The following is a 22917-nucleotide window of genomic DNA, read 5'->3' as shown; positions in this document are numbered from 1 at the left end:
AGATACACGAATATGGTCAAGGGGACGACAGTCTTCGATGTTCCGAAAATTTATCTGGTGTGAATGAAAACATTGTCTATGGAGTAGAATGTAAATGTCCGTACAGTTTGTACAAATTTAATACTCCTGTGTATTATAAAATACATAAACGTTACATATATAAAAAAAGAAGATGTTGTAGGATTGCCAATTAGACAACCGTCCACAAGAGACCAAAATGACACAGAAATTAACAACTACAGGTCGCAATACGGCCTTCAACAATGAGCAAAGCCCATACTGCATAGTCAGCTATAAAATGTCCCGAAATGACAATGTAAAACAATTCAAACAAGAAAACTAATGGCCTTATTTATATAAAACAATGAACGAAAAACAAATGTGTAACACATAAACAAACGACAACCACTGAATTACAGGCTCCGGACTTGGGACAGACACTTACATACATAATATGGCGGGATTAAACATGTTTTTGGATTCCCATATGTCAGACTATGCTTGAAGTACGTTTAACTGGATGCCAGGAATGTATCTTTTTATGTTAGACAGAAAAAAGCACGATGGTCTTCAAACTTAGACTTAACCAACGTCTGGTAGCGTTAATAATCAATGAATCTGTTGATTTATATTACAGTGACAATGACAAATCATCAAAATTGTCTTCGAGAGCAAAGGAAATAAAAGAGCTATGCAAAGATGTCTCCAACCGTTATACTTTCATTGGAGAATTCCCGTCTATACATAGAACATTGCACACAAGCGAATTGGTTATTGATCAGGATAACTTACCGTACCTGACTTTCTAGACATCAACCTCAAGAATGAAGAAAGATCTTTGCAAGAAAAAAAACATATTTACTTTGGTCTCAGCATCAACGGGTTTTAAAGAAGCATACAGGCTACAAGCTTAACCGAAAAAGAGACATCGGAGGTTATTCCAAGAATGTTATCAACTGTCGACTGCCTTTCAAATCCAAAGACTGGTCATGCACACTGATATTAAGCCACATGTTGCCAAAGATTTTATGCAACCTTGCTTTATAAATAAAATCCATGTTCCTGTACAAACCTTCGATGGCCAGTGGATCAACTTAGTAGTGAGGGATCAGCAGGGGAAAACACCAACTTCAGATTGATGAATGGAAATATTTTAAACGAAAGCCAAAGAAAGACATTGTTCGAGAAATTAGGAAATTAAATGAAAGAGAAAACGTTGTAGGCTAAACTGATGGGAAACGATTAAATCCAGACACGACTTCCACAGACGAGCCATTTAATTGCATCTACCCAATCGTAGATAATTTCTGAAGCATCAGAAGTGACTGACAGTATAGAAATTATTGGGGAAGTGCTAGATGCTGTAATGACTGAAGATATCAGTAGGTCTGAAATCATTGACAAATCTGTTTCGATCGAAAACACGCAAGACCAAATTAGAAAAACAATGCAAATCGGAAAACGCATGGAATTTAACCAGCTGCATTGCAACACATGACAGACTCGTAGAAATTGCAGACTTTGAACAGACACAAAAATAAGGCTGATTGAAAACGTTTATAATCAATTCATGCATATTTCAGCGGCCAATCCATATAACGCCATTTTGAAGTGACACACGCTTCAATAAAATGCAAAGAAAATGAAAATGCTCTAACTGGAAGGAGACTGTCGACCGTATTTGTCATATACAAGAAATGAACAAAAAACAAATATGCAGCACATCAACAAACAACAACCACTGATTTAAAGGCTCCTACCTTTGGACAGGCAAATACATACAGAATGTGGCGGGGTTAAACATGTAGGCGGGGCAACCCACCTCCTAACCTGGGACATTGGTGTAACAGAACAACATAAGAACGAACTATAAAAATCAGTTGAAAAGGCCTAATTTATCAGATGAATTCAAATAGATATACACCTAACTCAACTAAACACAGAGTGCACGAGAGTACTTGAAGTAGTCAAACTAACAAAAACACAGTGGACGTGGCCGGGTACTTGTATATCACAACAACAAAAAGACACTACGTACTGATCCGAGAGTACTCGCATTAACTGACAGCAAATATACTTCATAGTATATATGTAGGACTCTAAAGTGCGATGGGGACGTTAAAGTGCGATGGTCTGCGCTAAAGTCCGATGCCTTCATACGCTAAAATGCGATGGTCCGCGAAAGTATAGACGTACTAAACGTTGTTCTGATCATGACGTAAACAGACCATAAATGTACATGCTGGAAGATACATTACATTAACAACTTATAAACCATGCAGTCGGAAATCAAGTGTTCATGACTTTATTAATTTAAACCTAACAGTGCTTTGTCGGTTGAAGCAAAAGTGTGTTTTTTTTCTAGGTTGCTTGAAGGAAGAATTGAATCTAAAGTTTACTTTATAGATACAAAATAATATACGCATAAGTATCTTGTATCCTGCTTTTATTGGAAGCGAACAGATACATTGAAATTATTTTTACGTTAATTGCAGTTCAGTATAAATTACTTTGCGGTCCCCGCGGTTAATATATTGTTGATTTTATGGAAAAGAAACGTCTGTAAAATAAAGGAACATGTTTTCAGGCGTAAATTATAAGATTGTCCGCTAAATCACTAGTTTTTATATTGTAGGAAAATAAAAGATGTATTTGTTCTCGCTACAAAAATGTAGAAAACAACATCTCCTTTCAGTCTCGCGTTTGAATTAAAGCTTATGCAAAAAATGTTATACATTCCGAAAACTATGATGAACGAATTTGTATCAGTTATTTACAATAACGACTGTAAGCTAGGCCTGGGTGATGTGTTAATTAACATAATTGTTAGACAGTGTGAACGGTAAGCTACACCAAGGATCCAATTATTTGATACGCCTGAATTGTCTTTTTCGGTGACACTTAAATTACGTTTTAAGCAATAAAAACGTGGTCGGTCTTATAAATTAAGGAACAATTACTTACGCCTACCGGTAAATTATAAAGCCTATCACATATTTATACTTTAGCTTACTAGCTTTTGCAAAAACATGTTCCTTCACGTTTTTAGCCTTATACTCTTACCCTTTTGGTCCATCGCACTTGAGCGTGATATACCATCGTACTTTAGCAAACAATCAACCATCGTACTTTAGTGTAAGACACCATCGTACTTTAACGTAGATCATCGCACTTTAGCGTGACCATCGCACTTTGGAGTACCATCGCACTTCAGAGTCCTACATAAATATAACTTGATTTATCTTAACAATCATTGATATGCATGTGCTTTGTGTTGTAATATATATATTTTGTTTTGGTACAATCATGTCATTTTGCTGCCATACATTAGAATATATTTAATTCGCTATGCACGTGTCTGTCACAGCGAAACGTTTTGGATTTCTATGAACGTAATCTATTTATAACTGGTAAATTATTAAAGCATCATGGCTTTAGTTACCACTATTTACTACTATTCTTTACCAAATTTTTGTATAGATATAAAGATTTGTTTTTGAAGTTTCGTTGTTCTTGTAGAAAACATATTTTAAACGAGATGTTTACCGGATGTAGTTTAAAACCGAGCCCGGAATTTTGGAAACTATTTGGGTAAATTTAACTATCCTTTAAAGTTTAAATAAACATATTATAAATGGTTACCAATTCAACACTGTTATATCAGATATTTTTAAATACGTTGTCTAGTCACAAAAGAAGTTCAGTCAGAATTTTTCAGAAATAGTGAAAGACGAAGTTTTCACATGTATTATTTCAAAATTAATTTAACAACGTTATTGACATTTTTAGATTTATAACTGAAATGGTTTTGTTTAGCAAGGAATTTATAGTATTAAATGGTTAAGTATAGATTGAAAAATTGTCTAACGTATATGTTTCATTGTATATAAACTCATCATAGATACCATGACTAAATTTTGTATATACGCCAGACGAATCCAAAAAAGTTAAAAAGGCCAAATAAAGTACGAAGCTGAAGAGCATTGAGGACCAAAATTCCTAAAAGTTTTGCCAGCTAAGGTAATTTATGCCTGAGGTAGAAAAGCCCAAGTATTTCAAAAATTCTAAATTTTGTAAACAGTTAATTTATAAATATAACCATATCAATGATGATTCATGTGACCAGCACAAAAAGTGCTGACTACTGGGCTGGTGATACCCTCGGGGAAATAAATCTCAACCAGCAGTATAACATTATAAATGTACAAATATAAGTAATGTGCTGACAATCACTTATTTTATATATATATACACAGGCATGTGTCGCAGGAAAAAACATCCTATATACCTTGTCTTACATGAAAATGTGTTGATAACCTCCCCTTCATGAGACAAAATTCTATGACAATCTGTCTATGAAATATTGTCTCAATACTCACAAAATATAACCGAAATATAACCTCCCTTTAACAGGACAAAATTTCATAGTATTCATCTGTGAAATATTGTCTCAATTCACACAAAATATAATCTCCCTTTAACAAGACAAAATTCCATAGTATTCATCTGTGAAGTATTGTCTATATACAGACAAAATTTCACTATGAAAATTTGTCCTGCCCTGGACATTTTTCTAAGGACGAGGACAATATTTCATGATACAAAGTTATGAAACATTGTCTTGTGGTACAATATTTCATAGGACAATATTTTGCTTTACACACGTACCCCAACAAAAACTGGGGATAATCTCAGGTGTTCTGGAAGGGTAAGCAGATCCTGTCCACATGTGGCAACTGTTGTGTTGCTACAAACCCGATAAATATTATAATTCGGTAGGTCACATTAGTGAAAAGGGAACGGGATTGTAGTTACGACATAAAGAACATATCTAATATCATCTGTGAAATAGATATTCCATATCGGTCGACTTACTCTTGATGTTGTCCGTAAAATTTGAAGGAAAAATGATTTTAACTGAACCATTCGGAAATCTTGGTTTAATAGCTTCCTTGTATGCACCAAGGAAATCATGATAAGAAATACAGGCCCACAAATATCGTATCTGTTCAATTGGGAGATAAATACTCTGTATGCAGGCGCTCATGGCATGTTGCTACATAGAAATGGAAAGTTTACAATTCGGAAGCTGAAATCATTTCTTTTGTAGTAAAATTTCTAGATGTAAGTCAAGATAAGAGACGGACTTACCTGTATCTGTTGTACCCTGTATCTCTGGTTCGATTGGATAGATGCGTTCAACATAGTCAACGAATTCTGAATTAATTAGTGAGAGAACATCATCTATATGGCAGAAAGTAAAGTTAAACGACATTGCTAACTTCTTTTCTTTTCACCTTAGAAGTGCCTGTATGAAGTAAGCCTCATAAGAATAAAGGAACAATTCGTCAAGAGGGGAACAATTGGTTCCCATAGGAATGCCGATAGAGTGGTGAAGAACAAATATGTTGTCAATCAGGAAATCAAGCATCTTGATAATTTCCTGTTTCTGAGAATTTTTTGTTTGATCAGAGTGTTTCTTTACAAAGTAGGATTTATCCCTCTCTAAGACAAGAAACTTGTATTTACGTTTGGCATTCTTAAAAAAAAAAAAAGCAATACCAACTCTTCCTATTTGTCTTTTAGTTTGTAATGGGGAATACTATTGTAAAGTCTAGAACAGTCAAATGTTTTAATACTATTGCAGGATGCAAGAGTCTTTGATTGTATGTACTCTTAAAGATCTTTGTTAATTCCACATCTGGTTCACATCACCTCTGGAATTGGCAGTAACACAATAGCTTTGTAGCCCGGCTTTGATTGCTGATAAAGTTGATTTTAATAATTTAGAAAGAGGTTTTATGGAGCACTGTGAAGACTCAGCTCTATACCGTTGTTTGTAAGAACACTTATATAGTGCAGGTATCCAATACAGTGATGGAAAATCCAGTTCTTCATCTTTGGTTGAAATTCCGAAGGAACATGGAACAGACGTATAATTATCCAGGATTTCCTCTTTGGTAAGTGTCGTGGTATATGTTAAGTTTTCAAGTAAATTGTCAAAACAGCAGTTTATGTAATGAGATTTACACACAAACACGGTGTTGTTTAAATCTCGAAAGAGTAAAAAATAATTCGTACTCAAACACGGTTTATTAAAGAAATAAACCATTAAAATCAGGATGTTGTCTGTAACGTTGATGAAACAAATATCCCTTTATGTCCGCATCTGATAACCATAATGTCATTTACAACTCGAAAACAATTCAGATGACTAGACAACCGGTGAAGAAACTCATATTAAAATTGAGAAATTATCAATATGTGAATTATATATAATAAGCATTAAAAGCATTTTTAACTGAGTGATTTTTTTAAATTGACAAAATCTTCGATATCCCATCAAGCTATTGAGACACAGACCTGCGTATGGGTGTCACAATAAGGTACAAATAGCCGTAGACACGCGGACCCTGCAAAATGAGACATTTTCACTTGGAAGAGAAGAATGATACATATAGTCTGCAGCAGTTAAAGCCAAACAACTTCTCTACTATAGATATTGTGTACATTTTTTTAACTGACATAAAACATGTGCATTTGTCTAATGTAGTAAGTGCATATGCTACAGAGGTGAGTCCATGTAAGGTTTATGACCCCTTCTGTAGCCATTTTAGTACGAACTTTTCAAACCTCAATTGTATCAAAACTACAGATATAATAAATAAAAGAGATAGGCCATTCTTTTATACATATATCAAGGGGAAACTTGATGCAAAGCATTATTATTTACTGTTTCATCGATTTAATAGAAAAAGAGTACTTTGTGGCAAATAAACCAAGATTTTTATAGAACATCCACAGCCTTTAAAACAGAGATTTTTGTTATAAAATGTGCCAGTGTTTATTTTTTACAAGAAGTTCTACCCAACCTGTAAATTCAAAAATACCTCGTGCTGAGTCACCAAAGTCGAGCGCATCCTAAAAGGTGTACTTGATTAAGTCCATATATTTATTTGTTTTAACCAATAGCTACATTAATAAACTTGTTTTAAGGAAATCAATGCTAGCACTGCATGCAATAGTCCTATATCTATCATTTATCAAATTGCCAAATATGAGAGAATTCGAACAAGGATAAATGCTGTGGATTTTCTATAAAATTTCCATGTTTAGCATATAATCAACACAAGGGCACATGCTCCTGTATTAATACGCAGCCACGTCTGGTCAGATTGAGAACGTTAATTTAGATCCGGTGCGTCATACGTGGTTTTTGTTATTTAATGACAGCGGTTTTGGGATTCCCTTCCACGATATAGAGTTGATTTAGCCCCTTTCAGAAGTCTTGCATAAATGTTCCATATAGAAATCATATAGTTAGTGTACTTCTTTTTGGCTGAAAATAAGGAGTACTCGATTCGTTTATATTCCAGATGATTGGATGCTTTTAGTTGTTATAACAATAAGTTCCACGTACCTCGGAAGTTCAGCTCCTAAACTTGTCTTCAACGATATTTCACCCAAGCAAAACATACGCAATTATGGTCCATATCTAAGAGAGGCATTTTAAAATAAACCAAATGCAAACTAATCAATAACCGTTCTTCTTTAAAAAAAATGTACTTCGGGTTTAACTCACAATTGTGCTCAGAATATTTACGTCTGACCCTAAATATGAATACGGCAACGTATGGCAACGTATTCGATACGACTGGAAGTTACGCTTAAAATAGACCAACCTCTACATGCTCTAGAAAAGATAATATTTACAACTATGACTCTTATACACAGAGGTCAAACATAGGACTCGAAAACAAATCCGTCTCCAGAAGAAATATAAACATTTTTAGCCACAAATATGACGTTTACACGTTTTTATTACAATTTATCGTAACATATGAATAATTTCCCCCAAAAAGTTAAAAACAAACCCAAAGGAATCAGTTAAATGAATGAACATGGGTCCATTCGATTTGTCATTTATGTATAATGATAATGATCAAGTTTCTAAATGGTTGATTCTATTGTTATATTCAGAAACTACGAAATATAAGCCTAATAGATATAGGAAGATGTGGTATGAGTGTCAATGAGACAACTCTAATGTCTACATCTAATTGTGAGATATCAACATTCACTATAAACTTAAAGCTATTAAGGTTCATCAAAACAAATGGACAAATATGGCCGTATTCTCAGCTCAAAACCTACTTTGTGTACAGACTTACCTGTGCTGTTAGGAAAGTTTTAAGGCCTAGCATCCACTAAATATATAAAAGATAAATGCATTTTGTGTTTAAGATAGATAAAATCTTTTTTGTTTTTTTTTATGGGCATTTTTTTCCTTTCTGCAGAAGGTGTATACATAAACAAATACCTGAATTACTTTGATACTGTCCACTCAGATAAACTCTTTAACTCACTATAGTTGTGAAGATACCTATTGTCCATGTCAATTTAGGACAATCAAAACAATACCAACAAGTTTTTACCTGAGGGAGCATCTCAAAGAGGGACGAAAGATACCAAAGGGACAGTCAAACTCATAAATCTAAAACAAACTGACAACGCCATGGCTAAAAATGAAAAAGACAAACAGAAAAACAATAGTACACATGACACAACATAGAAAACTAAAGAATAAACCCCACGAACCCCACAACTTAGTTAATTTTCACACCTTATGCATGAAGGAAAAAAAGCCCATCAAAATCCAAAAGAGATATTAACTTTCTGATACACAAAATGCATTAAACTTTTATATATCTAGTGGATGCCAGGCTTTAAAACTTTTCCAACTGGGCAGGTAAGTCTGTACTCAATCAGAGTAGTTTTTTGCATGTAAGTACAGCCATATTTTTCCGTTTGTTATGATGAACCTTAAAGGGTAATGCCCAAATATAATGCCTGTACCACGTCAGGAATATGACAGTTGTTACCCATTCGTTTGATGGATTTGAGCTTTTCGATTTTGCCATTTTCTTGGGGACTTGCCGTATAGAATTTACCTCGATGTTCGGTTTTTTTATTTGTAAAGTGTTTTTTTAAAACTTTTTTCCGTTTACATTATATTATGTACATTTTATGAAGTGATAGTAGGTTTTTTTTTAGACAAAAGGTACACAGCGAGCTTTTGGAACGATTTAAAAAAAAAAGTTGAATATCGCATTTTATCTTGTTTTATACCATGTCACTAACATATATTTAAAATATGAAAAAGTCACAAGATGGAGCCTTGAGGTACTCAAGTTTAATTTTTAACACTATATTGACAAGTTCAAATATGAAAGGGTTTCCTAGGTATATAAATATGATAATCTAATGGTCTAATTCAGAACGTATATAACCCCTTGCCAAAGTTTGATAATTCCTGTTCTGACTGGACGTGGCTGCGTATTTATACATCCCGCACATAAAATCTGAAGTATCAGATCTTGACGTCTATTTAGCTACCGAGAATTAATCATTTGTTTTTTTATTTCTTTAAAGTAGCATCAAACGCAATACCATCTAAATCAGTCACACCGGTATATAAGTTTACCAAAGGATTAATTATAACAGACACGATTTGTTTCATAAGGTTATAATAACCATGATAACAGTGACCAACAATATCTTTATCTGCATATTCTTGTCTAGCAACTGTTCCACAAAATTAGTTCATACAGCAAGGGTAATATACGGTACATCGGAAAAACGTCGCGATTCAACTGTTTTTCGCCCTCAAAAGAATTTGGACGGTCTTTTAGAATTATCTAAAATGTTAGCCTGTAAACAAATTTTGAACTTTCACGGAACATTTTCCGTTTAGAAAGTAAATTATTTAACCTTTGATGTCATTTAATTACCTGTTTATAAATAAATATTTACATTGTTATAAAAAGAACATGTGGTATGAATGCCAATGAGACAACTGTCCACAAGAGACCAAAATGACACAGATATTAACAACTATAGGTCACCGTACGGTCTTGAACAATGAACAAAGCCAATACCGCATAGTCAGCTATAAAAGGCCCCGATATGACAATGTAAAACAATTCAAACGAGAAAAGTAACGGCCTTATTAAGATTGCTTATTTGTTTTATAAATATGATTTTCATATAATCATATTCTTACGTTAACGCTAATCAATAATAAATAATTAAAATTATATTTACAAAGTGATCAAAAATCTTCATGCGCATCTATTTCATCTATTAAATGTAACCAAATTTTTTAAAGGAATCTTTATAGGGGTTATCTTGTAAAGTAGTGTCTTCCAATAACCAGAACCAGTGGTTAAGTCAGTCTTATTTTCAAAGGTTGAAGAACAGCACCATGAACACTACAACCAACATGGTTATATTAGCATTATGTATATATTGTTTACAAATACTACTTGTACTATGTGCTATATAAACAAAATAATAATACAAAATATTTGCGTGCATTACCATAACGTTTGCTCGCAAAAAATCTTTACGTGTGCCCGCATCTTTTGATTATATTTGCGCGCATTTATATGACAAGTAAACTCAGATAAATTCAGGTAAATTCAGGTTTACTTATGATATTTATCTATTTATTAATTTATTCAATAATTTAAAAGTAAAAGTACCCATTCTGTTAGTCTATGACCTCTGCTCCCCGCCGATTTCGAGCAGTTCGTTTTATTATACAATAACACTAAATCCCAAAATTATATACAGGTAAAAGTGATAAAATGTTAAAATATAGCTAATCTACAAAGTAATAGTACTGATAGTACATGACTAAATGTCGGAACGTGCCGAAAATTTGAAGCCAATTGCTTTAATCTTGAAATGAAGGTCTGTCAACTTCTCTATCCTGGTATTTTCTGAATTATTCCTTTAAGGTTTCTGATTTCCTTTTTCACTTAACACTACTGCGGGTGTATCAAGCCCTCTTAGTTTGATGTATTTCGTGATCGGAAATTTTGAAAATAGGGTAAAGAAACCCAAAATTAAATTGATGTGCAGAACAAAATTTCTCAATGTAGTGAGCATGAAATAATGTTTAAAGTACGTCTGTATTCCACGGCCGACACTCTGCTAACCGAGAGTTTGGTCGGTTAATCTATATTGAGTATGCGGCTATATCGGCGGTTGGTCTGTTAATCGGGTTGGCTAAAGTCTGTTAATCAGGTGTTATCGAGAAAATCATTGCAAGGTCAGTATGTTTCATTGTATAACTTTTTAATTATATTTATATCATAAAAACTATTCATGGCTGACAAAACGATTTGGAATACTGAATCCAGTGGTGTAATTTTTTTTTTTCTAGCTTCAATAAACGATCTATAAAATGAAAAGGCGAGTTACTCATCAGTAAATTTATACACATTTTACACACACAAAATGTACACAAAAATGACAAGTTGGTTGAGTTTACTTGCATGCAATATTTTGAACATCGAAAAAAGACAGGCATTATGTTTGTTTACCATATTAACATCAATATGTGAAAAATCTACACGAAAAACTGTATTTTGGTGACATAAATCAATTTTTGATAAAAATGTGGTCTGTTAATGGGTCGGATGTATAAAACTCGGTCTGTTAATTGGTCTGTTAAGAGTTATGAATGACATTACAAGCATAATTTAATTGCTATATGGGATGTTATCTGAATAAAGGGATAGACTCAAGATTAGTGGCTAGAATATATGGAAACAACACATGAACAAGTTTAGACAATGGAATCTGAAAATTGATAGAAATGGTTTCAAAAAGTGTAATATCAAAGTAATATTAATTTTATCAAATAGTGGTCGCATATATCATGTGGATTCTGTTTCATTGCTATGAATGGCACCAATTTGTCATTTACATAGGTAACAAGTATATAAATCAGAGATAAACTTCGTAATGTTACAAAACATCAGTAAGTAAAATTGTTTTTTTTTCTTCTAAATTTCAGTATGAAGAGAAAACATAGAAATTACAATAATAGAAAATATAGATGGAAGAAATCAAAAGCTAATTCATCTGATGTTCAACCTCAATTCACCGTTCTTGAAGATGATGATAATGAAGAAGATCATAACGATGATGAAGATAATACTAATGCTAATGACCTTGACGATATTAATGATGATGATGATGAAGATGATGATGAAATTGATAATGATGAAATTGGTGAAGATGATGATGATTATGATGATGATGATAAGTGGATTCTGAAGTTACAAAAAATGCTTCCTGATGTTGTCTACGCATTCCGTAAGAACAATCTTATCATTTATCTGCTCATGCTATTTACTCTAATCTCCACGGCTAAATTCGAATTCAAAAACATCTGTTTCCTTCTATTTTGTGAAATTTTGAGATACTGGTCTACCGACTCTACATCTAAAATGAGATATCCTTTCAAAGAAACACAGCAGTTCTGGTGGCTTGGAAAAATTTTGTTCCACGGTCGATTTCAACGGTTTATGTCTGGATACAAACATGCAGGTCAGAGTAATCTAACAGGTTACTTAAATCCAGCGACAGCAAGAATAAACGTTGCCCTGCCTAGTCATATTCACATTAATGAACATCCGATAGATTTAAAAATTCCTGATATAAAAGGACCTGGTATTTTTCATGAAATGATACAACTGATATCATCGCAAAAAAAGAACTCCTATGTGTTAACATTTGATGGCAAGAAATTGGCACCCGGACTCACGGACGAAGCCGGCGATATAGATCTCCTCGGATATGGACCAGAACCATTACACCAACAACATGAGCAGTACACGAAATCAAAAGAAATAATCTCAAAGATCACTGGGTACTTACAAGGCTCCTCAAAATCAGACAATTATATTAAAAATGCTCTGTTAGATGTATCACATAGAGTGAGCAAATCAATCCGTGACCTTCGTCAACTAATTGCAAAGCAGCAATATGCTCTCGACAAATTCACAACAAAGGCAGCAAGTGAACCTGGAAAGAACTATTGTTATGTGATTGATAGCATAAGACTGCAATTTACCGTGCCAAGTCTACTATCAAAGATGCTTTAGCAACAAATGATGCCTTATTTGGATTTATTGCATTACTACAGAACTCGTCGGGTTATTGCACTGACAAAATGGTGAACTTGTCGAAGACAAAATCCTTTGTTACACTGAAAAAAACACGGCAGGTACATTCATCATTACGTTTACCGGAAACAGAACATGGGCCACATCATTTGTTGAAACAAAAATCAGACGAATGGTTTAACCTACGGAAGACTGTCAAGGTAACCGGTAGTACAGCATATAATGCATTAGGTATTGATGGACTTAAATCTCAAAAGGAAACATTTCAATGCATAAACAACCAGAAAGAGAAACCAGCGCCAACAGAGCAACAGCAGATGGCGATGAAACATGGTACAGAAAATGAAATTCATGCGCTGGCGACATTGCATTCTAAAGTTATGCCTGCTTTCTTCCCAAACCTAACATACTATGAGGAAGGTATACATATGATTACGGCCAACAATAAAAACATCATAGGTGTGTCCCCAGACGGCAGTATTCGCCGTTCCGAAAATTTATCTGGGGTGATTGAAGACATAGTTTATGCAGTTGAATGTAAATGTTCGTACAGCTCCTACAAATTTAACACCCCTGTGTATTATAAAATACCTACACGTTATATATGCCAGACTATGCTTGAAATGCGTTCTATGGGATGCCAGGAATGCATCTTTTTATGTTGGACAGAAGAAAGTACGACTGTCTTCAAACTTAGACTTAACCAACGTCTGATAGCGTTGATAATCAACGAATCCGTTGATGTATTTTACAGTGAAAATGACAAACCTCCGTCAAAATTGTCTTCAAGAGCAAAAGAAATAAAAGAGCTTTGCAAAGATATCTCCAACAGTTCAACTTTCATTGGAGAATTTCCATCAGTACTTGGAACATTGCACACAAACGAACTGATTATTGATCAGGATAATTTGCCTTACCAGACTTTCCAGACAACAACCCCAACACTGAAGAAAGATTATTGCGAAAAAGAAATGATATCTACCTTGGTCTCTGCATCAACGGTTTTGAAAGAAGCCTGCCAGCTAAACCGAAAAAAGGCATCGGAAGTTATTCCGATAATGCTATCAACTGTCGACCGCATATCAAATCCAGAGACTGGTCATGCACAACCGATCGGCTACTTTCTTCGCGGATACAGTGTATCTACTGATGTTATGAGAAATATTGCCGAAGATTTTATGCAGGCTTGTTTTGTAAATGGGATCCATGTTCCTGTGCAAACATTCGATGGTCAGTGGATTAACTTGGTAGTGAGGGATCAACAGGGGAATCCACAGACAAAGCTACAACTTCAGGATGATGTATGGAAAGAAGTCAAACGAATGCCAAAAAAAGTTATTGTCCGAGAAATAAGGCAATTGAATAAAAGCAAAAACGTTGTGAGCAAACTTGATGGAAGAACAATTAATGTGTCTGGATATACGCCAAGACTTCCAAAGACAAGCTATTTAATTGTATCTGCCCAATCGGAGATCAACTCTGAAGCCTCAGAAGTTACGGATAGTACAGAAATCATTGGGGAGGTGCTAGATTCTGTCATGACTGAGGATATCAGTGGGTCGGAAATCATTTACAAAGCCGTTTCCATCCAAAACACGCAAGACCAAATTGAAGATCAAAATCAGGAAATATCCAATGAAGCAGAGGAGGAAGTTGCAGAACAATGAATAACCTTGACGATATCAATGAATCTATAGACGACAACACAACCAGTTATGCTGATGGTTTTCAAGTGATAAGGTCAAATATGCAACCAACAGATTATGAGAATATACTTTTAACTTTTTCATCGTTAAAAAGAAACGATTTTTGGAAAGATAAAACGATCGTTCACATAGAAGAGTTCTTCAAAGCTCCATCTACTCTTGGCGAACTTAGAGACTATGAACTGAAAGCTCTCATGCTATACCTAGGTAAAAAGAAATGGCACAAAGACACGGTTGTTCCTGATTGGCGTTTTTAAAGAGGAAAAATTGAAGCAACTTAAGGATTACATTAGCAAAGGCACGATAACAAAATGTCCAACAAGACAGAGAAAGAAATCCATTCCCTCTTTACAGGAACTTTGTGCAAAACAATTGATGAAAAAGAACTATCCGAAGGACGCCATTGCTGCTTCATATGCTGGGTATCTTTACGACATTAGATTACAAGAATGGGTTAAAAGTAGTATTGTATCCGATTCTTTAGATATAGAAAATATTGGAAAAATATCCCCGTACTACCATCCCGAATTTTCTATAAGGAGGAATCAAATAGAAATCAAAGTCATTGATGGCACACACATTCGTAATAATATAAGAGCAGCTCTGTGTAAAGACAAAATAACTGGAATAAGAAAGGATGCATGGTCAAAAGTAGCATGTAGAAAGGAATCCAATTTAAATATGTCTCTTCTAGAAATACAAGCGGACGGAAAAGTTCTCGATCAGCAAAATGAAGCATATACAAGATCCTTTTTTTACAACAGATGTGCAAATGATAATGCTTGATTTTAAGGATGAAAATGGTGATGAAATGTACAAGGAAGAAGCGATGTTTTGTCAGCTTATTAGAAACTGGATCCGTGCAGAAGATGAACAAGGGTTATCGTCTGAACAAAGACTAAGATACTCCGTTTCACTTAAAGACTGGTTGCTGAAAGGTGTCAACTTCAACACGTTTCCACCAAAAACGCAGTATATTAAAGGTATACCACGAGTCACATACGAGTCAATAATCTGCAGCGTTGATGCTCATATCTACCTATACAAGTTAACACTAAGTAGGACCTACAACTGGAGGGCAATATCTAGCTTAGTAGCAGAAACTTTCATGTCAGATATAGACTACATGGATAACTGGGCACGGAATGGAGTACTCACAGCACATGGAGCTTTAATGCATATGAAAACAGTGTGTGCACTTCATACAGTACAGCATGACCCAGACAGGTAAAGTTCACTTTCATTTTAATCTTAGTATCGTAGATCTGAAAAATAAATAAGTATATGAAACATATACATTGTTGCAAAATCGGTGAATAGTAAAACACATCTTGGGAAATGTTAAAAAAAAGTACCAGCACGTACATCACCATACGAAATACAAATCCACACTTGACAGGCTCGATGTTGTTTTGAACAATCAGAACTGAATAGACAGCAATACATTCTGCTAAACAGAAAAAGTAAAATATCCCTAATAACATTATGAATGCACTTACTCATGTGATTGATTGATTCTAACTAAACAACGACATTGTTTGTATTACTAAATTTAAAAATGTTTCAGCAACTGTACCATCCGAATTTAAGTTTATGATTTATATGTTTTATTGCTGTATATGCAATTGGCATATTTAAACACCATAATTATGCTGTTCAGTTCACTTTTAGGTCATTCCATATGAGAATTGCAGCAGCGCCAGTCTATAGACCAACAGTTATTGAGCAAGGAATATATGATACGACTCTTCAAGTGCCATCAACTGAAATAATATCCAAAATTGTCCCAAGGTATGTTTATTTGAGCTATTAAAACAAATAAAGAAATGGTGATAACCACTTGGTGGCTTCTTTAAAAACACTTATGGTTCTTTACTTTCTATTTTGTTTGGGGAATTTAGGCTTGTTTTAGGCACACGTTCTGTCTTAACGCCGAGCATATTAGAATTTAGTAAAAACTTGAAATTATTTCAAGCTTTGATTGATTTTAATACCATATTGGAATACACAAAGTGGGTTTGTAAGTTTGGAAGAACTGAATGAGGAAACTCATCACAATCTAAATGTATAAGGAAATGAAGAAAACCCGAAACTTTTTTCAAAATATTTTTTCTTTCTTTTTAGGGACCATTTTGTCGATAGATCCTCTTCTATGAAACAGAAAGTTACATTCAAGGGAGCAAAGATATCCAAACTTGATGATCCAGGACGTGGAGTACAACCAGTTAGGCATCATTACAAAGTAGATGAATCAAAACTTCTTCCCTCTAAAAGACTAGGGATACATTTTTTTCAGAAAGTTACTGTTCTGCAAGTTTAAATTTTCCTTTATTGCTTACATGTAACATAAATTTACAAAACAATTCTCTTTATTTTTAAGAAGGAAAACTATATGCATATCAAAATTATATTGTAAATACTTAACATTGATCAGAATTATAACAAGTAAATATTAAATATATAATAACAAAAATGTCATTTAGCGAAATTAAGCTTGAGGTTTATGCTCTTATAATATACTAGATTATGGAGTGTGTGTCCGAGCGAGAACTGCTCTAATGCATTACTTTAGGAATATTTATCAAAAAGTAGTATTTCAATTTTCAGCCCCATTCTACTATTTAATACTGATAGCGTTTGACATTTTTAGCCGAACAAATTTATCCATTTTATATAACTTCAATTATTGTATGCGGGTTCATATTCTGGACGCCAATCTTTGCTCCTTTATTATATAATTCACTAACAAAACAATTATGAAGCTTAGAAATGGAAAATTACTAAATACTAAACTTGTTTAAAGGGTATCCACACGTTTCAATCTTCAAAATCGGTTATCTAAAAATACTACCATCGCTAACATTTTTAACAATAAAAATCGTGGTTACCCTTCTATCGATAAGTGTCATGCCAAAAAATGACTTACATGTCCCCGTCTTTCCACCAACAATACGGTAAGGTCCACGTTTAATGGTCGCACATTTTCTTTAAATTTTGAAACTGATATAACTTGAAAAACAAACAGTATTATTTATTTACTCACATGAAACAAACCGGGGTGTGGTATTCAGTACGTAGGAGAAACTGGACGATATTTATCTAAACGCACTCAAGAACATCTGTATCGTTTTAAAAGACCCAATAAATTCAAAAGTATCATTTACCAACACCTTAAGAAGCACAACCATCCTTTTAAATATTTAGCAGTTCAACCTTTAGAAGTAGTAAATAAGCAGCCTGGTGAATCGCATTCAAAGTTTGTACGATCACGGAAAATAATTGAATTAAATTGGATTAAAAAATTACAGACAGTTTACCCTCTCGGTCTAAATGATAATATCATGGGAATTGGTAATATATCTAGAACCAATTCCGTTAACATTTTGGATATAGTTTCTAAAACTGTTCGTAAAAAACGTTCTCACGGTCGTAGAACAAATCGCAATCAAAGAAAATTTCGGGCCAATCATACCAATATTTCGGACCTAATTTCTATTTCAAAAAACAACGGCAGACATTATCTGTTAACAAAACTCTGTTCGTTACCGGTTAATAAGTTAAATAAAATTTTGGAGGATTGCAACACAATTTCATATAGCAGTCCTAAGTATGAAATTGTTCAAATTATTATGGCATATTGTTATTCTAAATTATTTCCAAAAATTGATCGCCCTGAAGATCATAAAAAACATTTTATTAAAATTAAGTATGTCAATAAAGGCTTTGATTTTGTAAATATTGCCGGTATATTTAACGACCATTCTGTTAAAGAACAAATTCCTGGATATTTTGACAATACTGAGCTACCTCTTATTTGTTATATTTACAAGAAATCTACCCGGAAATTTGTGTTTAATTATAGTCAATTGTGTAAAGATGTTAATATCAGTGAAAATACACCTACTTCATGTAATTGCAGTAATTCCGAATATATTTATGGACCCATTTCCCATGTTATAACAGGAGATCTTAACATCGTTCAAGACCGAGAGTTAAAATCATTCCTCAGTAAAGGACCTAAATATCGTCCCCCGTCAATTATTAATTGGAATGAGTGTCGTAATATCATCCACGACTCACTCCATACTTACTGTATGAAATGGATAAAACGGGAAAAAGCTGACAAAAAATCTTTGGACTCTTTTTTTAATTCAGTAATGAAGATAGTTGATATACGTATTCAACATTTTAAAGAACATTTTACTATAAACAATAACCACAATAAACCTATTTCTCGTATCAAACATAAACTAAAAGAACTAGGCAAGGAATTTGTTTTTGTCCCGGCAGATAAAGCTGCTAATAATATTATTATTGTTTGACGTAAATTTTACATTTAGGTTCTGAAAAAGGAAATCACCAATTCACCAACATTCCAACTGACTCCATTTTCAGAAAACGAAATCTGTAACAAACATAAACTTTTAGCCACCGCTTTACAAGCAGAGCCAAATACAATGAAAGTCCCAACTATGTATTGGCTTCCGAAGCTACACAAAACCCCTTACAAATATAGATTTATTTCGTCTTCAAGCCATTGTTCAACTACTAAATTGTCTATTCTTCTTACCAGCACACTTGGTACAATTAAAAACCTGATAATAAATTGTTCAAATAAGGCCTTCAAAAATAGTGGAATAAATTACTTTTGGAGTGTCAAAAACTCGTTGGAAGTACTTGATAAATTGCATGCTTATATTGGTGATTTTGAATCTGTTCAAAGTTTTGATTTTTCTACCCTGTATACCACATTGCCTCACATTCTCATTAAGAAAAAATTCACACACCTAATTAAATGGGCATTCAAAAAATCAGAATGTGAATATATATGTTCAAACTCTTTTAGGTCATTTTTTAGTAGCAATAAACAAAAAAACTATGTTAATTGGACATGCTTTGATACTATATATGCCCTTGAATTTTTACTAGATTACATTTTTGTTCGCTTTGGGGATTCCGTATATCGTCAGATTATCGGAATTCCAATGGGGACTAACTGTGCACCACTTATTGCGGACCTGTTTTTGTATTGTTATGAGTTACAATTTATGACAAAAATAAGCAAAGACCCATCGAAACAACATCTGATAAACAAATTTAATAATACTTTTAGATATTTGGATGATATTTTGGCTCTCAATAATGACGACTTCAGTATGTATATTAATGAAATTTATCCTGTTGAACTTACTTTAAATAAAGCTAATACTAACAATGACCACTGCCCTTTTCTCGATCTTGATATCTATATCACTAATGGAAAGCTGAATACTAAAATTTATGATAAAAGGGATGATTTTTCATTTCCTATCGTTAATTATCCGTTTTTAGATGGTGACGTTCCCTTGTCACCATCTTACGGTGTTTATATATCTCAACTTGGACGATTCGCTCGTGTATGTAACAATGTTTTAGATTTTAACGAGAGAAATTTATGTATTACTGAAAAATTATTACACCAGGGTTTTTGATATCACAAACTAGTCAAAACATTTACTAAATTTTATCATCGGTATAAAGACATCATTCGTAAATATAGCTCAACATGCAGACTTCTAATACGTTCAGGCATTTCACATCCAATTTTTTATGGTAATATTCTTTATAAAGCACAAAGGTGTCAGTATTCACCTCAGAAACTTACAAAACCTTTGAATAGACTTATTAAGAAGGGATATAATTACGATACTGTTATCAAGTCATTAAAGATTGCATATTTTGGCGTTAATATTGAGTCACTGATAAGGTCTTTGCATCGGAACTAAACACATTATTTTTTTTTAAAAACAGTTGTTGGCATGACACGGGTTATGTTCTTCTTATATATGTTATGATGGTATGATACTAAACCCCTAACGGGAAGAATTGTGCCTGATGTTCATATGATGAAATCATAATCTTTCAGTCAGTTTAATTGAAGTCTGGAGCTTGCATGTCAGTTAACTGCTAGTAGTCTGTTGTTATTTATGTATTATTGTCATTTTGTTTATTTTCTTTGGTTACATCTTCTGACATCAGACTCGGATTTCTCTTGAACTGAATTTTAATGTGCGTATTGTTATGCGTTTACTTTACTACATTGGTTAGAGGTATAGGGGAGGGTTGAGATCTCACAAACATGTTTAACCCCGCCGCATTTTTGCGCCTGTCCCAAGTCAGGAGCCTCTGGCCTTTGTTAGTCTTGTATTATTTTAATTTTAGTTTCTTGTGTACAATTTGGAAATTAGTATGGCGTTCATTATCACTGGACTAATATATATTTGTTTAGGGGCCAGCTGAAGGACGCCTCCGGGTGCGGGAATTTCTCGCTGCATTGAAGACCTGTTGGTGACCCTCTGTTGTTGTTTTTTTATTTGGTCGGGTTGTTGTCTCTTTGACACATTCCCCATTTCCATTCTCAATTTTAATTTTATTAACTGTATTATCCGTCTTCTTTCCATGACATCGACCCTTAGCTGTATGTCGGTTGTAGCTTGACTGCCACTTAAAGATTTCGCCACAACTGTCACATTGGAAGACAGGTTTTTGGTGTGCAGATTTGCAATTTACCTTGAGATATTGCTTGGATTGAAACTCCTTCTTACAAACACTGCATGCGAACTGTTTGTTCTCTTGAATACCTAAAAAAATATGATACATGATTCTGTACCTATCATTGTGTGATATATATCTCTGTTTTTATAATATTATATATAATATGTTTTGGAAAACAATATATAATTTTTTTTTAGTTTTTTCATCACTGTTGACCAGAGTTAATGTAGTTTACACATTTTCACTCACCTTTACATCTAACATAATGTCTTTTTAAGCTTCTTTGGTGCTTCATTGGTTTACAACAACGATCACATATAAACTTTCTCTCCTCCGAGTGGCATGTCATATGTGCGTGTAGATGGATTTTCTGTCCAAATATCTTGTCACACAGTGGACACTACAAATAAAATTACATAATTTGAATTGATCTTTCACTAGATACTATGAATACTGCAAATATGAAAATAAAATATATAGAATGGACATTTTGTCAAACTGAAGAGTACATTTTTTGGATAATAGTCACTCAATGCAATTAACCCCAGTTAATTAGTCCGAATTGTATCCCTTATGTTACTACAATGTATCAGCTATTTGGTCTTTGATATACTAGTATATATTATTAGATAATATGCGTCAAACTGCAAACTTCGTGTGTTTTATGTGTCACACCAGATTTCAACTATTACAACATACCATATTGAGTCCCCTCTCAACTTTATGCAGGTGTTCTCTCCTTTTGTGTTGCCAAAGACCAGTATTAGTTGTAAATTCCGCTCCACAATTATTCTTCTCACATTTATACAACTTATAAACATGATTTGGCTGGTTATATGCTGATTCATGTGTCTTATTGTGTCTTGTTAAATTCCATTTTCTTTTGAAGTTTTTACCACATATATCACAAATATGCATTCTTTAATAATAAAAAAAACATGGAAAATTCTTTATAATCATATATTAAAATTACAAATTCAGTCATAATAGATCAACGGTAAATCCACGCATGGTATTTTCATCTTGTGAGCAGATATTTATTGGTTGTACATATTGCTTTTTGTTTTTAAAGTCGTGATTTAAAATCAAAAGTGTGATCTAATCACTTAAATTTGCTACTTGATCTTAATTTGCAATAAACTATGGTGATATGCTGGCATTGCTGCATCTGATATAACATGCATTGTATTATCACATTAAGTTCCCACACGTTTCATAAAGTACTGATAAATCGATTGCTATTTACTTTGTAGTGATCATAAGTCGCGGAAAACTCAAATTAAACGTTTAATATTATAAGACCATGTGTAACATATGCATAATTTAGTTTTCACTTTTGATTTTTTTTGTTATTAAATGAACTGAAATACATGTATGTTTATAATGCAAACAAATATAGACAAACCTTTCTACATCAACCTTTCTCTACACCACCTTGAAGGTCACTCAATAGAAAAACAAGCACGTTTGCGGACTGCGAGTCGGCCAAATGACTTACGATATCATAGGAATACATAATTACTCGAAAAATAAAATTAATATTATGCATTTGTTGTGATTTCCAGGAATATAAAATTTTCACAAATTCATCAACACAAATATAAAAAAATCTTACTAATGTCAATTTCTTGTTTAGAACCACGTCTTACCAACGATTAGAAAACAACGGTCATTCCGTACTTGATACATTTAGGCGG

At 33.6% G+C, this 22917-nt stretch overlaps 2 protein-coding genes across 2 annotated transcripts; one reads left to right on the top strand and one right to left on the bottom strand.

Moving 5' to 3' along the window:
• The first annotated feature begins 12273 nt into the window (after positions 1 to 12273).
• Positions 12274 to 16483, top strand: LOC139523019 (uncharacterized). The gene is made up of 2 exons (XM_071316749.1): positions 12274 to 15913; positions 16358 to 16483. Exon 1 carries the CDS (start codon positions 13028 to 13030, stop codon positions 14645 to 14647), a length of 1620 nt encoding a protein of 539 aa, XP_071172850.1. The 5' UTR covers positions 12274 to 13027; the 3' UTR covers positions 14648 to 15913; positions 16358 to 16483.
• A 555-nt stretch (positions 16484 to 17038) lies between these two features.
• On the bottom strand, positions 17039 to 22722 carry LOC139524942 (gastrula zinc finger protein XlCGF51.1A-like). Its single transcript, XM_071320116.1, has 5 exons — positions 22626 to 22722; positions 21920 to 22139; positions 21470 to 21620; positions 21104 to 21306; positions 17039 to 17074 (listed from the first exon to the last, which is right to left on the bottom strand). Exons 2-5 carry the CDS (start codon positions 22136 to 22138, stop codon positions 17039 to 17041), a joined length of 609 nt encoding a protein of 202 aa, XP_071176217.1. The 5' UTR covers position 22139; positions 22626 to 22722.
• Between the last annotated feature and the right edge of the window lie 195 nt (positions 22723 to 22917).

The sequence above is a fragment of the Mytilus edulis genome, chromosome 5 (genome assembly GCF_963676685.1).
Source record: "Mytilus edulis chromosome 5, xbMytEdul2.2, whole genome shotgun sequence".
Taxonomy (NCBI): domain Eukaryota; kingdom Metazoa; phylum Mollusca; class Bivalvia; order Mytilida; family Mytilidae; genus Mytilus; species Mytilus edulis.
Note: the sequence above shows the minus strand (reverse complement) of the source record. Positions and strands in the feature narration are given on the sequence as shown.